At 43.1% G+C, this 13976-nt stretch overlaps 4 protein-coding genes and 1 long non-coding RNA gene across 6 annotated transcripts; 3 read left to right on the top strand and 2 right to left on the bottom strand.

The window, feature by feature from the left end:
• Positions 1-899: 899 nt before the first annotated feature.
• On the top strand, positions 900-3770 carry LOC4330851 (WAT1-related protein At1g21890). Its single transcript, XM_015767679.2, has 6 exons — positions 900-1232; positions 2124-2186; positions 2276-2392; positions 2494-2899; positions 2995-3146; positions 3284-3770. Exons 1-6 carry the CDS (start codon positions 1042-1044, stop codon positions 3507-3509), a joined length of 1155 nt encoding a protein of 384 aa, XP_015623165.1. The 5' UTR covers positions 900-1041; the 3' UTR covers positions 3510-3770.
• Positions 3771-6470: 2700 nt separating this feature from the next.
• On the top strand, positions 6471-9413 carry LOC4330850 (transmembrane emp24 domain-containing protein p24delta3). Its single transcript, XM_015770356.3, has 4 exons — positions 6471-6770; positions 8343-8552; positions 8661-8737; positions 9128-9413. Exons 1-4 carry the CDS (start codon positions 6546-6548, stop codon positions 9270-9272), a joined length of 657 nt encoding a protein of 218 aa, XP_015625842.1. The 5' UTR covers positions 6471-6545; the 3' UTR covers positions 9273-9413.
• A 597-nt stretch (positions 9414-10010) lies between these two features.
• Positions 10011-13010, top strand: LOC4330848 (uncharacterized). Of its 2 annotated transcripts, none has more exons than XM_015770352.3 (5): positions 10011-10646; positions 10938-11047; positions 11127-11489; positions 11713-12225; positions 12585-13010. In XM_015770352.3, exons 1-4 carry the CDS (start codon positions 10415-10417, stop codon positions 12223-12225), a joined length of 1218 nt encoding a protein of 405 aa, XP_015625838.1. In that variant the 5' UTR covers positions 10011-10414; the 3' UTR covers positions 12585-13010. The 2 variants fall into 2 exon arrangements, with proteins under 2 accessions (XP_015625838.1, XP_015625839.1); XM_015770353.3 differs by having other exon boundaries at positions 12540-13010.
• On the bottom strand, positions 10090-11133 carry LOC136355372 (uncharacterized). Its single transcript, XR_010739586.1, has 2 exons — positions 10888-11133; positions 10090-10714 (listed from the first exon to the last, which is right to left on the bottom strand). It is a non-coding gene; the product is annotated as an uncharacterized lncRNA (long non-coding RNA).
• A 10-nt stretch (positions 13011-13020) lies between the features above and the next one.
• LOC4330847 (uncharacterized) lies at positions 13021-13830 on the bottom strand. Its single transcript, XM_015770355.2, has 3 exons — positions 13547-13830; positions 13367-13456; positions 13021-13262 (listed from the first exon to the last, which is right to left on the bottom strand). Exons 1-3 carry the CDS (start codon positions 13799-13801, stop codon positions 13185-13187), a joined length of 423 nt encoding a protein of 140 aa, XP_015625841.1. The 5' UTR covers positions 13802-13830; the 3' UTR covers positions 13021-13184.
• Positions 13831-13976: the final 146 nt, after the last annotated feature.

Below are 13976 nucleotides of genomic sequence, written 5' to 3'. Positions count from 1 at the left end.
TTATCATGAATATATTGTCCATTCTCCTTGTAATGTTACACGGTTACACCCATATATAAATATATATGCCTTTATATTACACTGTCGCACATCTCCCAGAAGTGATAGCATAGTGTAACTCTTTATATAAACGAAATGAAGATAACAATTATATATGGTTTTTCTGAGAATCTTCAGTTAATTAATTAGCACTCCAAGTTAAACTGAAGATAAGAGTAGCTAGCAGCAACCAACTAGCTAGTCAGCATTGATGCCACATCTTATCAGTCGAATAACCCATTGACAGTATTCTCCCTACTGGTCTCTAGTCTCTACACATCCATGTACAATGCATGCATGCATGCACATCGATTGTTGTCGGTACACAAGCACTAGCTCTGCTAGACAGGGGTTAACACAAGTAGTAAAAGCCTAGGAGCTGCAGATCAGAGAAGTTCCAGCTGACTCCCACAAACCTTGACTTGGACGGCTCTGATCATGCATCCTCTTCTCCTCAGGTAGCCAAAAAGAGACATGACAAAGTTGCAAAACCCATCGGCAGTATGTGCTCACTGCATTTTCCCGGCAAAGCAGAGAGAAAATTAAAAAGACGACGCAGACATATAGCCCTTTCTTTCTCTCTCTCCTTTAGCCGGAAGTGGAATATTAAACAAGCTGGAAACATACAAGCCAGCACTGCTCGCAACAACAACATTCAGAAGAGAGAGAAGTATAGAGAGAGAGAGGGGAGCATGAGTCAGATCCATGATCCATCAATGGCACCACACAGTCCACACTTGGGCATCTGGGCGAGACGAGACGACTAATCCAACTTCGATAGCAACGGTTGCTGCTAGCTGCTGTGCTGAACAGTGCAGCGTCGTGCAGCTATATGCCTATATATATCCCTCAAAACTCATTGCCTCTCCTCATCACAGCCACAACACCTAGCTAGCTGCAGCTTGTGTGCGAGCTACTCCTGCAGCTAGCTACTAGCTACAGCCAAAGATTACCAGCAACAGAAATTAACTGTGTGAGACGTCGATCAGATCGTTCGAGAGAATGGGTGTAGGAAGGGTTATGAACGATGCGAAGCCGTACCTGGCGATGATACTGCTGCAGGTGGGGTTCGCCGGGATGTACGTGGTGGCCGTCGCCTCGCTCAAGCGCGGCATGAGCCACTTCGTCCTCGTCGTCTACCGTAACCTCTTCGCCACCGCCGTCATGGCGCCCTTCGCCCTCTGGTTCGAGAGGTAATTAATTAACTAGTACTAGAGCGCTGTTAGCTAATTAGTTAGCTCATCAACTAATATAATCTCTTTCTCTAAGTCAAGCTAGATTTAATTAATTAAACTTCCTTTCATCGTTAATTAGAACGCATGCATGCAAAAGCATAGACCATGCATTGTTTGTGGTTTGTACAACACACGCATGAGCTTACATGTTTGCCTGAAGTCTGAACTCTGAACAAGCATGAATAATGAAAATAGCTAGTCTTGCGTGTTTTTCTATTTTCACAAGAGATGGGAGTAGTCCATTTCTAGCTATAGCTAGCACTGCTGTTCGTTCGTTCGTTCGTTCATAAGCCGGGTGACGTAGCGTTTTAATTAGTCCCTTTCAGAGTTGATGGTGCATGATATGCATGCTCCACGATAGGCACTTCTCCAGATCCTAATATGAAAAAGCAGCTTGTCAATTCCATTATGTATCTGCAAATTTAACATATGCCGATCGAAATTCGAAAAGTATATATTTATGCGCGCGTATGCTTTCTTTTCCCAGCTAGCTTTTAATCCCTTGAATGTCACGCGTTAAATCAGCTTATGCACATATATATTCCAACTAGAATCTATAGATCCCAGACAAGAACAGCAGCGGTACAGAAAGCAGAAAATGACACCTTACATATTAACCGTACCATAATCAACCGAATTTTATCACCATCAATTTAGTGACGGCCTAGCTATATATGTGTTCACTTAGCTAGTTGAATCATGTTCTTAGGGCCCTCCTAGAGTTGCAACTAGCAACTGCTGCATGAGCATTTTCTTCAGTAATCTCAGCTTAATAACCTAATTAACTGAGCTAATTAATTAATCAGTGGTTGGCTTTAATAACTGATTATTTGCTCCTACTTGATACAGGCGAGTAAGACCAAGGTTGACCCTCATCATCTTCCTGAAGATCATGGGGCTCGCCATACTTGAGTAAGTTAATTACAAGTCAAATAATACTAATACGATTATACCGTACATGCAATTCAGCTCTAGTCCTGACACGTGTACGTACTTGTCAGGCCTGTGCTTGATCAGAACCTGTACTACATGGGGGCCAACCTGACATCCGCCGGCTTCGCCTCCGCTCTCATCAACGTCCTCCCCGCCGTCACCTTCGTCATGGCCCTCGTCCTCAGGTAATCAATAATTAGCATATAATTAGCATGTGGATTAATCGTTTAATCAGCATGGAATGCGAGAGATTAATGGTGAATCGGTTGATTAATTAATTAATTAGGATGGAGAAGGTGAAGCTGAAGAGCGTGCACAGCCAGGCGAAGATCGCCGGGACACTGTTCACGGTGGCCGGAGCGGTGCTGATGGTGCTGTACCACGGCCCGGTGGTGCAGTTCCCGTGGACCAAGGGGCAGCACCACGACGGCGGCTCCGGCGCCGGCGGCGCGGCGGGCGGCGGGTTCCTCCAGGGCACCATCTTCATCGTCGTCGCCTGCGTGTGCTGGTCGGGCTTCTTCGTCCTCCAGTCCAACACCCTGCAGAGTTACCCGGCCGAGCTGTCGCTCACCACGCTCATCTGCCTCATGGGCTCCGTCCTCAGCGGCACCGTCGCCCTCGTCGCCGAGCGCCACAACACCCACGCCTGGCTCATCGGCTTCGACACCCGCCTCTTCACCTGCGTCTACGCCGTAAGCTCGATCTCTTGCTCGATCGATCAGCCATGGCGGTGTTCGCCGCCGGCGAGCTGTCGCGCGCTGACACGATGAGGTGAATGGATATGCAGGGTATCGTGTGCTCCGGCGTGGCGTACTACGTGCAGGGGATCGTGTCGAGGCAGAGGGGCCCAGTGTTCGTGACAGCATTCAACCCGCTCTGCATGATCATCACCGCCATCATGGGCTCCATCATTCTCAAGGAAGAAATCAACCTTGGAAGGTACTACTCTACCTCGTACACGACCCCATTATACTATATATAGTAATTAATCATGATTAGAGTGAATAATTAATTAACGGTCGATTGGTTAATTAATTAATTGATTTGTTTGTTTGTTTGTTAATTAATTATTGCAGCGTGATCGGCGCGGTGATCATCGTGATAGGGCTGTACGCGCTGATCTGGGGCAAGGGCGCCGACAAAGTCGAGCAGACAGACGCCGGCGCGGCGGCGGCGGGCAGCAACAAGGGCGGCGGCGAGCTGCCATTGACGGCGGTGCCCAACGGCCACGGCAGCAAGCACGGCAACGGCGGCCATGTCTACGACGTCGAGACGCCGCCGGCGGCGAACGGGCACTACTAGCCTAAGCACATGCAGCAGCAGTCCGTCATCCTCGGCAGTCCATTGTAAGCTAGTTGTGGTTCGATCGACCATCGATCGATCGAGAGCGTGACACGATTTCTTCTTCTTCGTCGTCTTCTTCTTCTTCTTCTTTTCCTTCTTGATTTCTCCTAAGAATTCTTGTGAGGTATTAAAATTTTCACATAATGCAATGTAATGGATAAGGCCAGGACGTGTCCGGAAGTGCTTGCTTAAGTAATGAATCACATATTATTCTCTCTAGCTCTGCTGTCTTACGTGGCCGGAGCTGCAATTAATTTACTTGTCAATTAACTATAGTGCAAATGCCTTTGCTTAATGCATGTGTTGTCAACGAGACAGTACTGCTAATCTGCTATACTGCCATCTCCGTTATTTGCTCTTGGCGTGTGTCTCCACTAATTACAGGCTTTTTGCGACTAATTAATTGACTCGAAATGGAATCCAAATGTACATGCAAGCTGGTATAGCTTTGATCGATGCAACGGCATGCATTGATTGATCTGTGCATGTCGTGATCTCTGCCTGCCGTTTTAGCTAGCTTTAATATGTTTGGCTTTGGTACTGAATGACATTTTCTAATCAAAGTCATTAGGTGCTGAATGACATCGATTGATTTAACAATAGATCAACAGGCCTAAACATTCTCTTCTCATCTCTACTTTTGCACAGTGAGTGACTGACTATTGCTATCTCTGGTATATAGGAACAGAACATGTCCTCTGAAACTGGTGAAATCCTAGCTAGACATAGTTCAACTGGTTTGGATTGGCCCCTTTAAACAGTCACCTTCTGTACTCAACTTCTTCATCAATCTTATCTTAATTATCTCTATGGAATCAAACACGTAAACCTAGCTACCTAGCTAGGAGCAGATAGTTTAGCTATCTCTTGCTAATTGTCTGAAAAAACAGAGAATAACTAATTTGGATTTTGATTGGACATCATATGGATATGAGCTGCATTGGGGCCGGATCGACATGACGACGTAAGATGATCATTTTGTAGATGAGCGACAGGCCGTGTTGGGTGTACACGCATGCTGACGTGCGTGCGTCGCATATACCATATGATGGAAATGGCAGATCGATCGGTAGTCACTAACATCAGCACTAATTAAAAAAATCCCCGGGATCACGGGAGATATTTGGGATTTCTTTACGGTAAAGAGCAGGGGATATGAACCAAATTCTGCCGTATCTTTTAGTGCTCGTTCATTGTCTTATTAATGACAATTTGTTTATCTTTATTAACTAAAGTTAGTGTGTGTGTACAACTGAATCAAAGTGTGCGCGTAGTACGTGTTCTATTAGTTTGTGCGATGATATAAGTTAGTTCACAGTACAGTGTGACTGTGGAGTCTAGAACCTATAAGTCTGTGATAATTCGAGAGAAATTATATAGTTTTCTGTAGGAAAAAAGTATAATTCCTGTAAATTTCAATATTTTTACAATGCCTATTGTAACGCACCAATATTTACTGGTATGACGAGGTGTGACGATAGAATTCCCAGGCTTATTTAGAGAGCCGATGCGAAGCTGGTTTATAAGAATTTAGAAAATATAAGTTTGTCAATTCCTACTCTCCAGTTTCGTAAAAAAACCATTTAAAGGTAGGCTATATCTAGATTTGAACGCATGAGTTTCTTTTTGTGGGACAAAGATAGCTTCTACTATCTCATTGTCTAGATTCTAAGTTAAATGCATGTTTACTTGCTTGTCATTTTACCCTACCAAATTTTAATAGGATAGTAAACTAAACACAACCTTACCATTATCACTCCACCAAAATTTGATAATTCTAGATGTTTCCTCTCATAAAAACATCATCAATATTTGACAAGGCACCAAATATATCTAACGCTATTCTTTTTCGATAATGCTAAAATATACCAAAATTTAACATTACTCTATCCATTTCATATTATAAGACTTTCTACTATTGCCCACATTTATATAGATGTTAACCTATAAGTCTTATAACCTGAAATGGAGGGAGTATCAAACTTTAATAAGGCTAAAAATGACAACCAAAGAGAACAACCACTGTGTGAGAATCTGCAGCCGCTGAAACTCAACCTTACTCCATCCATCTAAAAAACAAGCTAGTACTGGATATATCTCTATTCGTTGTATTATAATGTGTCATATTTAGTCCTAAATTCGTTTTTTTACGGAGGGAGTATTTCATTTGTCTTCACCATGGAAGAACCGGTCCCACTTACCATAGACCCACCACAGTAGTACACTACAGTAGTGAGTAGTACTGTCAGACCCTGTTTAGATGGGACTAAAACTTTTAAGTCCCTATTACATCGGATGTTTGGACACTAATTATAAATGTTAAACATAGTCTATTAATAAAACCCATACATAATCTTAAACTAATTCGCGAGACGAATCTGTTGAGCCTAATTAATCCATGATTAGCCTATGTGATACTACAATAAACATTCTCTAATTATGGATTAATTAGGCTTAAAAAATTTGTCAGATAAATTAGCTTTCATTTATGTACGTAAGTAGTCTATATTTAATACTCTAAATTAGTGTTTAAATACAGAGACTAAGAGCACCCGCAATGGTAAAGTAGGGTGCTCTCTATAAAACATGTACATCTCAGCAATAGACTAGATTAATAGTAAACCACCTCAATAGTATGTCTACATAGGTATCTATAGCTCTCTCATGCATTGCTTCGTTTTTCTCTATAGACTATCTCTAAGCTAGTAGATAGCTTTGCTCTCTCTCTTCATTTAATATCTTCCAAGTAGAAAAATATGCTGACATGGATCTCTTGTAGATAGCTTATAGATAACCATTGTGGGTGCCCTAAAGTTTAAGTCCCTAAATCCAAATACCACCCGACAAAGCCCACCTCACGGGCACCCCTAAACAGAAGTAAATAATTTCAAAATAGTCCCTCAAGCCGTCGCCTTCCTCACGCTCTCTCCCACTCCGCCACTGCTCCAGCTCCCCCTCCCCGCAAGGCGGCGGAGATCCCAAGGTCGTCGGGGGATGGCGGCGGTGGCGGCTACATCTCCGGCGCTAACCCTCGCTGTCGCGGCCGCGGTGATAGCGGCCGCGTGCCTCCTCCTCTGCGCGGAGGCGGTGTGGCTGGACTTGCCGCAGTCGGGGACCAAGTGCGTGTCCGAGGAGATCCAGTCCAACGTGGTGGTGCTCGCCGACTACGCCCTCATGTACGAGTCCCACCCCTCCTCCCACCCCACCATCGCCGTCAAGGTAATTCCCCACATTTCTAGCCGTCTCTCGCTTCGGATTCTATGATGCAGTGAGGCGCTTCCGTTGTTTTGGAATTTTTGGATGGGCTCCGATCTAGGTTGCGGTAGTTTTGGACGAATTAGGTCAACTCCATGGTAGAACGATAGATGGATGATTATTCCGTGAAACGGAGCGGTGGCGTGAAGTTTTTGGTTTTGCTGCGGGTTTAGAGATGCTTAGCGCACATTATATTGTGCTGGAATAATCGTTGAACTGGTTGAGTCCTTGAGTGCGAGGGATTATGTGTTATTGGTGCAGCTGTGCTCGCGAAAGACAGAAAAAGTTTGTGCCTAGTGTTCACCGGATTGCGATGGGAGCTGAAACTTGGAATCATATATTCTTTGTGTAACCTGCTAGGAATTTGTTGTTCTCTAGGATCTAGTGCTCTGTCTAGATTCCATTTGCATCGCAGGGAATGATGATGATAGTATTCTAGAATAACTGGCTGATGCGTCAAGTGGATTGGTATGATTCGCATTGATGACGCAGGGTATGCTTACATATGATCCACAAACCGCGTCGATTCCTTCTGTCTAAATTGCGGTGGTTTCTGTCCAGGATGTCACTCGTAACAGAATACAAGGTGATTCATCTTACAGAATCACACACTTGCTTTTCTAGCGACTTCTGTAAGAAACTCCATGGGTTGTGGGAAGTAAAAGGTGATCAATAAGAATCGCATCGATGCGAAATAATGAGAAGACAACGATGCAATCATGTTATTATGTGATGTGAAATTAATACTGTAATGACTTGGTACCATATGTGTATCTTTTTATTCGGAATCATTTGCATGAATATGACAGTGTGTTGCCATGCTTTTTGCGTTCGAACAAACAAGGGGACATACTGAATAAATAGACTAACGTGTAGACATATGGTTGATAAATTGCGAGTGCCGTATAAGATTGAATAAGTAGATAGACTTAGGTGAGATAATGGTAATGTCATATAAATTATTAATTGTAGAACCCACTTAAGTGAGCAGGTGATATCTCAACTCTTTCTTAATATTATTTTCCTTGAAAATGCACAAGAGGAACTTCATGGGACTAAAATTTCCAATTCCAAGGCAAATGGATGGAGTAGATTGTAAGGGTTACTAGGGTTAAATGGCCATGCAACTCGCTATATACTAGTTTCTTTAGTCTTTACTCCAATTTATGTCCACTGATTGTAATTTTATTTATGTGAAGTATAATATTAATTCATTAGGAGATCTATTTTCATCCATGAATTAGTACTGGCTAGATTAGACACTAAGCATACTATTTGTGTTTGCTCCATTTTGAACAGTCCTTATGTTTTTTCTTTTCGCAGCTTTCGAATCAAGAATATGGTTTTTTTTTTTTACTGTGCGAGTATCAATCTGCAGTTACTGCAGTCCACTAATGGAGTAAACGATGCTACTCCAATCCTCTCAAGCTTAGCATTTCTTCGAGAAGCTTAGCAATTTGCTTTTACATGATTTGTTGAATGAATTACTATCTACTTGTGCTGTTATAGTTCTGCAAATGCTTATGCTTGGTGCAGGTTACATCACCATATGGGAACACCTTACATCACAATGAAAATGCTACGGTTGGTCAGTTCGCATTCACAACTTCAGAAGCAGGAAACTATCTTGCATGCTTCTGGATAGATAGCGCAGAGAAAGGGTCAGGAATATCTATTAATCTTGATTGGAAGATTGGAATTGCAGCAAAGGATTGGGATGTTATCGCTAAGAAGGAAAAAATTGAGGTAGGAGTAGGCTTAGCCAAACTGCTGACGGTCCATATGACCATATTTCACTGATGTCCAGTTTAATTCACTGCTTCTCTAATTGCTGCAATCTAATTCCTTTTGTAGGGTGTAGAACTAGAGCTTAGAAAACTTGAAGTGGCAGTACAATCCATCCATCAGAACATGATATATCTCAAAGCAAGGTAAGTTTTACTTCCACATGATTGACTTACTGTGGTTGAGGCTTTAAAACGAATATTGGTGGTACTAATAGAGGGTTCAGTAGATTGCCAATGGAACTTGGAAGTGGTAATGAAACAATCATATTGTCTTCAATTCTCAGCACTAGATACATTCAACCACAAAGAGCGAGCATTGTTTACAAAACTTACGATCTGCAGTCCAGATCTGCTTTCTACTTTGAGAAACTTTATATTTCAAGATCTGTTGCGATTGAACCCAGTCATTGCCCTTATATGGTTAAGAAATCATAGTGTTATATGAGATTATGTGAACTTGAAGACATTTATTACCGCCCTACAGGATTTTAAATTAGCGGCAAATCTAATGATTTATTTGATTTGTTCATACAGGGAAGCAGAGATGCGAACAGTGAGCGAGAAAACAAACGCTAGGGTAGCCTGGTTCAGTATTTTGTCACTAAGCGTCTGCATTGTGGTTTCAATTTTGCAATTGTGGCACCTTCAAGGGTACTTCCAGAAGAAGAAGCTCATCTAGGTTAGCTCGCTTGAGCTGTACCGTGACTCCAAAATTGCAAATGTTGTTACATTGGGGAAAACAGTTTTGTCATGTTAGTTCGAACTTCACGCTAGCGAGGAGCTGCTTGTACTTTATGTAATTTAACCATGGTTCAGTTTAGATGTGTTGTGCATTATGATTGCAAATAGGTGATAACTTAAATCTCCCTGGAATATTTGATGCCTTCAGGACATAGATTACAAGAAATTCATCGTCTTATAATGGGATGCAAAAATTGTGGCTTATGTGGTAGTGGGCGGTGGTTTTTCTTCCATTTGCTTTAGCTATTACAGATGTCATGTAAGTGTCATAGTATGGTCCGATCCTTGTACCAGTAAACCGGCTTAGATGGAAACACCGATATGAGAAGGCCAATTATCTAGCATGTCTTTGTCCTGAACCTACAGTTTCTGTATGGGACAAATACACGTTAACGGATGAATCACGCACAATGATGCAAAGTCAAAACAACCGGAGCAACATCGTCAGAAATCTGATCACAGAAAGAGGCTAAGGCCCTCTTTATTTAGACTTTAGACTGATTGGCCTAGACTTTTAAGTCAGCTTATTGGCTTATATGATTTATAAGCCAGTGGATTTAATGTCCTAAGTTTAATGGTAGAGTTATACATCTATCTCATATAAGCCAAAAAAAAAGCTTCTCCAACCTAGTTTTTGGCTTAATAGTGTTAGAGTGGCTTATGGTTTAAAAAAGCCAAATGAAAAAGCTGCTTGTTTGTTTTGGCTTAGACTTTTCGACTTATAAGTTGGCTTATAAGCCTAAACAAAGAGGGCATAAGCTGGCTAACTTGCTATTAAAATTTTCATACGTTCTTAAACTAAACCAGAAAACCAATGACAGCCGGCCTAAGCTGTTAACGACTTAAGCATTCACATCCCAAAATTCCCAAGTCCTAACACGTATCCATCCCTATTCTAGTATTCTGATAACTCTCAAGCTCTTGATGATATCACCATGTCCGCGTCGCCGTTGCGACGACGGCGAGCACCATCTCCAGCTTTCCAGCTGCTCCTCGACGCCACGCAGCCGCAGATGCCCTCAGCTCTGATGATTTCTACGCTGGCGAGCCTGAGAAAAACCAGTGGCAGATGCGCTCACCATGGGCAAGGCCGGTGACGCCGAGCAAGCGGTGCACAGCACTGCGCCGGCGGCCGGCCACGGCTCCGCCGTCCGCCGGTACGCCGCCACGATTGGCGGGGCTGTCGATGCCAAGTGTGTCCTTGTGCTGTTCCTCTCCATCGGCGTCTTCGTGCTGGTCCTCTTCATGCTTCTTCCTCTCCATGACCATGCATCAGAAACCATCCCTGATGATGACCCTGGGGTACTTCCTGGTAAGAACACTTTCCTTCTGCAGCAACTTTCAGCACTGATTAACCGTCTGATCATATAAATTGACAAGCTACATGATTTAATTATGTTTGTAAAGTCAGATGCATTATCCCCAAAATCCAGACAGTAGAATCAAAAGATTTCGTAACCAAATGATCTCAAATAGTGGTAGATTAGAAGATACCAGCTACTCATGCTAGCTAAGCTTTCAGCAAATATGAAGATAAAGTGTGTCAAGCTTACCTTTATCCTCTTATGCATCTCTCAAAAGAAAACGCCTATCATTCCTCCAGGTGAAATTCAGGCTAGCTTCTTCTTGTTAAAGAAACGTCAACAGCTCATTCCACATGTCAGAAGGCTACAAAAGGACATATACAGAGAAATAGGGATCCCCAATACTACGGTATGCCATTATTCCACTTTGACAAAAGAATTTGTCTTGCACTCAAGCTATACTGAAATGATCGCTGAAAATTTTGCAGGTTTCGGTTTCTATGCATACATCCAAATATAAGGATTCCACTTATGTAAAATTTGGTATTCTACCGAACCCAAGAAATTCCTCCATAAGTGCACAATCCATTATTGCCCTGAGAAAAAACTTGATACAACTTACGCTTGAGCAGTCGAATTTATCTTTGACATCATCTGTCTTTGGAGATCCACATTGCTTGGAGATCTTGGGGTTCCCAGGAGGGATCACGGTGCCTCCACCACCTGATGGCAATATATGCCCAACAGCTCTTTTCAATGTCACACTCAACATGACTATACAACAACTAAGGGTGCACCTCAAGGAGCTAGAGAGTGAGCTTAGAATTATATTGCAGCTGACACCATATGAGGTCCATACATCTTATCTCATCTGATATAGTCAGTTACTCCCTCCCTTTCACAATGTAAGACTTTCTACCATTATCCACATACATATAGATGTTAATGAATCTAAACACATATGTATGTCTAGATTCATTAACATCTAAATGAATGTGGGCAATGCTAGAAAGTCTTACACTGTGAAATGGAGGAAGTATTTGACAGCAAGTGACAACATTTTATTTTGTGCAGGACTTAATTGTAGAGATAACAAATGAAAATGGTTCGACGATCAACCTGCCCGTTACAGTCCACATTTTAATTGCCCCAAACTATCCTAGCAATTATCTAGAAACCTACAGACTGAAACAACTAGCCCAAATCATCATTAAATTAATTCCAAAAAACCTTGACCTAAACCCAATATTTGGCATGATTGAGAATTTGTGGCTGTCACCATGTCTACAAAGTTATATTCCATCATGTGCTCCTAATCCAGCTCCAGCTCCAGCACCATCACTATCCCCATCCAATCCTGAACATCCACAGCCAACTACCACCAAGCCTTATGGAAGTTTTTCATGCCCGGCTTTGGAAAGAAGAAAAACTGTCTCTGTACATCGCAGGTTATCGACGATATCTCCCATGATGGTACCACCAGAAATACCGACGAGGTTTGATAGTTGGAGTGTACACACTGACAGGAAAAATCGCTCTCCACTTGCAAAACCAATGTCCCTTGTGCCAGCATCCCCATCAAAATAAGTAAGTTGCTTATAGAATTACCAAGCTAGTCCTTAAGTGTTCTTATATTGTTTAGCAAGATTGATGCACGTTTTTGTTACATCTTAGAGTTATAACTATGAAACATGCATTAATGTAAATTAGAGCAAACAAACAAGAGTAAATTAGTTTACATGACAGCAAGACAGGGATTCAGATGTTAGGTTTTCATTTTATCATCTGAATATTATTATTTCTATGATAAATGTTTATCTTAGTTATAAAGAGTTGAACACAAGTTTCAGTATTCGAACCTCAAGTTGATTTATTTTATCTGTTATCCATGCACTCTACAGGCCAGTGCCTTCAGGTCAGATAACTGTTGTTACTGTCTTCTGCAGTTGATTCTACACTTGTTCCTTCAATGTGATTTTGTCAGTTACATCCAAGGTTGCATGAAGTGCTTCTGAGCGAAAGTCCTACACTAATGCAGAGTAATGCTCAAGAAATCTTAACCAAGTGTATATATGAAATGGTTAAGTTCTCTTTTTGACCAAAAACACTGTAGGGGAAATGGTTAAGTTCTTTAGCAGTAAGATGGAAAACCTCCAGCTACGGGTGGTTAACCATAAGTTTCTTTAATGCGTTCAGAGATTTTTCATCCAAACAGCTTGTGCATTTGCATGAGTTATATAGATTGCTCTTGTCCCAAAGAACCATTCTGTGAGTATATGGGTAACATCTTGTGCTCAGATGCTCGCTTATCTGTATTTTTATAGCGATACGGATGATTATCAATTATATAAGCAAGCACAACTTATTCTGAACCGAATAGAGTATCCAGAAAAATTAGTGTATAATTTCTCAAATCCATAGAGATTAATAAAGATTACAACAAGTAAAGATCACATATGCCATCCATTATCCATCGGCATTCTCATAGCTGCTGACTCAAAACTGGAAGAAAAAAAACACCTTCTGAAAGAAACTGTGAAAATATCTTACTGATCAAAGGCAGAAAACACTTTCTTCTGCACGAGCTCCACGCTTAGACGAGGCGATAATCTGGGAAGCTTTTCCTGCAAAACGATCATTGATATGAGCTATGATGACACAAACTCTAGACTCAAAACACCTAAACTGAAGGCCAGGAGCGAGCGCGATTGGGAGGACGACACCACACCTCGCTGCCGTCGGGAAGAACCTTGGCGAGCACCGGGATCTCGTACTGGTACATCTGCTCCCAATCCGGATTCGTCGTGATGTCCCTCTCCTGATCGAAACACAAACCCCAACTTCTCAGGATGAAACCCCCCAAGGGAGAGAGAGCGCAAGAGCCACGAACGTGGTCTAGTCTGCTTGCCTGGAGCTCGAGGGAGGCGAGCGAGTAGGGTGTGCCGGCGAGCAGGAAGGCGGCCTGGAGCTTCTCCTTGAGGCCGTCGCAGAGGCAGCACCCGGGCTTCGTGTACAGCACCAGCCTCCCCGCCCGCGGCGCCGGGGACGCCTCGCCGTCGCCGGCTGCGGCGCAGAGTAGGCGGGAGGCAGACCTCCCATGCTGCGAGAGGCGCAGTACGCCCGCCGCGCGCGGAAGCACGGTTAGCGCCGCCGCCGCCGCCATCGATATCGTTTGGGTTATCGCTGAGACGCTCCGCGCCGGCGGCGAGAGGCGACCAGGTTAGCCGCGCTGCCACGGGCTGGGCCGCACACGTGCCAGGCCCAACGCGCAAGGCTCGCGTGTTCATGATGGGCCAGGCCCACCTCACTTTTGTTATGGGCCCAAAACGCGCAAGGCT

The sequence above is a fragment of the Oryza sativa genome, chromosome 2 (assembly GCF_034140825.1).
Source record: "Oryza sativa Japonica Group chromosome 2, ASM3414082v1".
Classification (NCBI taxonomy): domain Eukaryota; kingdom Viridiplantae; phylum Streptophyta; class Magnoliopsida; order Poales; family Poaceae; genus Oryza; species Oryza sativa.
This window is presented reverse-complemented; position numbering and strand designations above follow the sequence as displayed.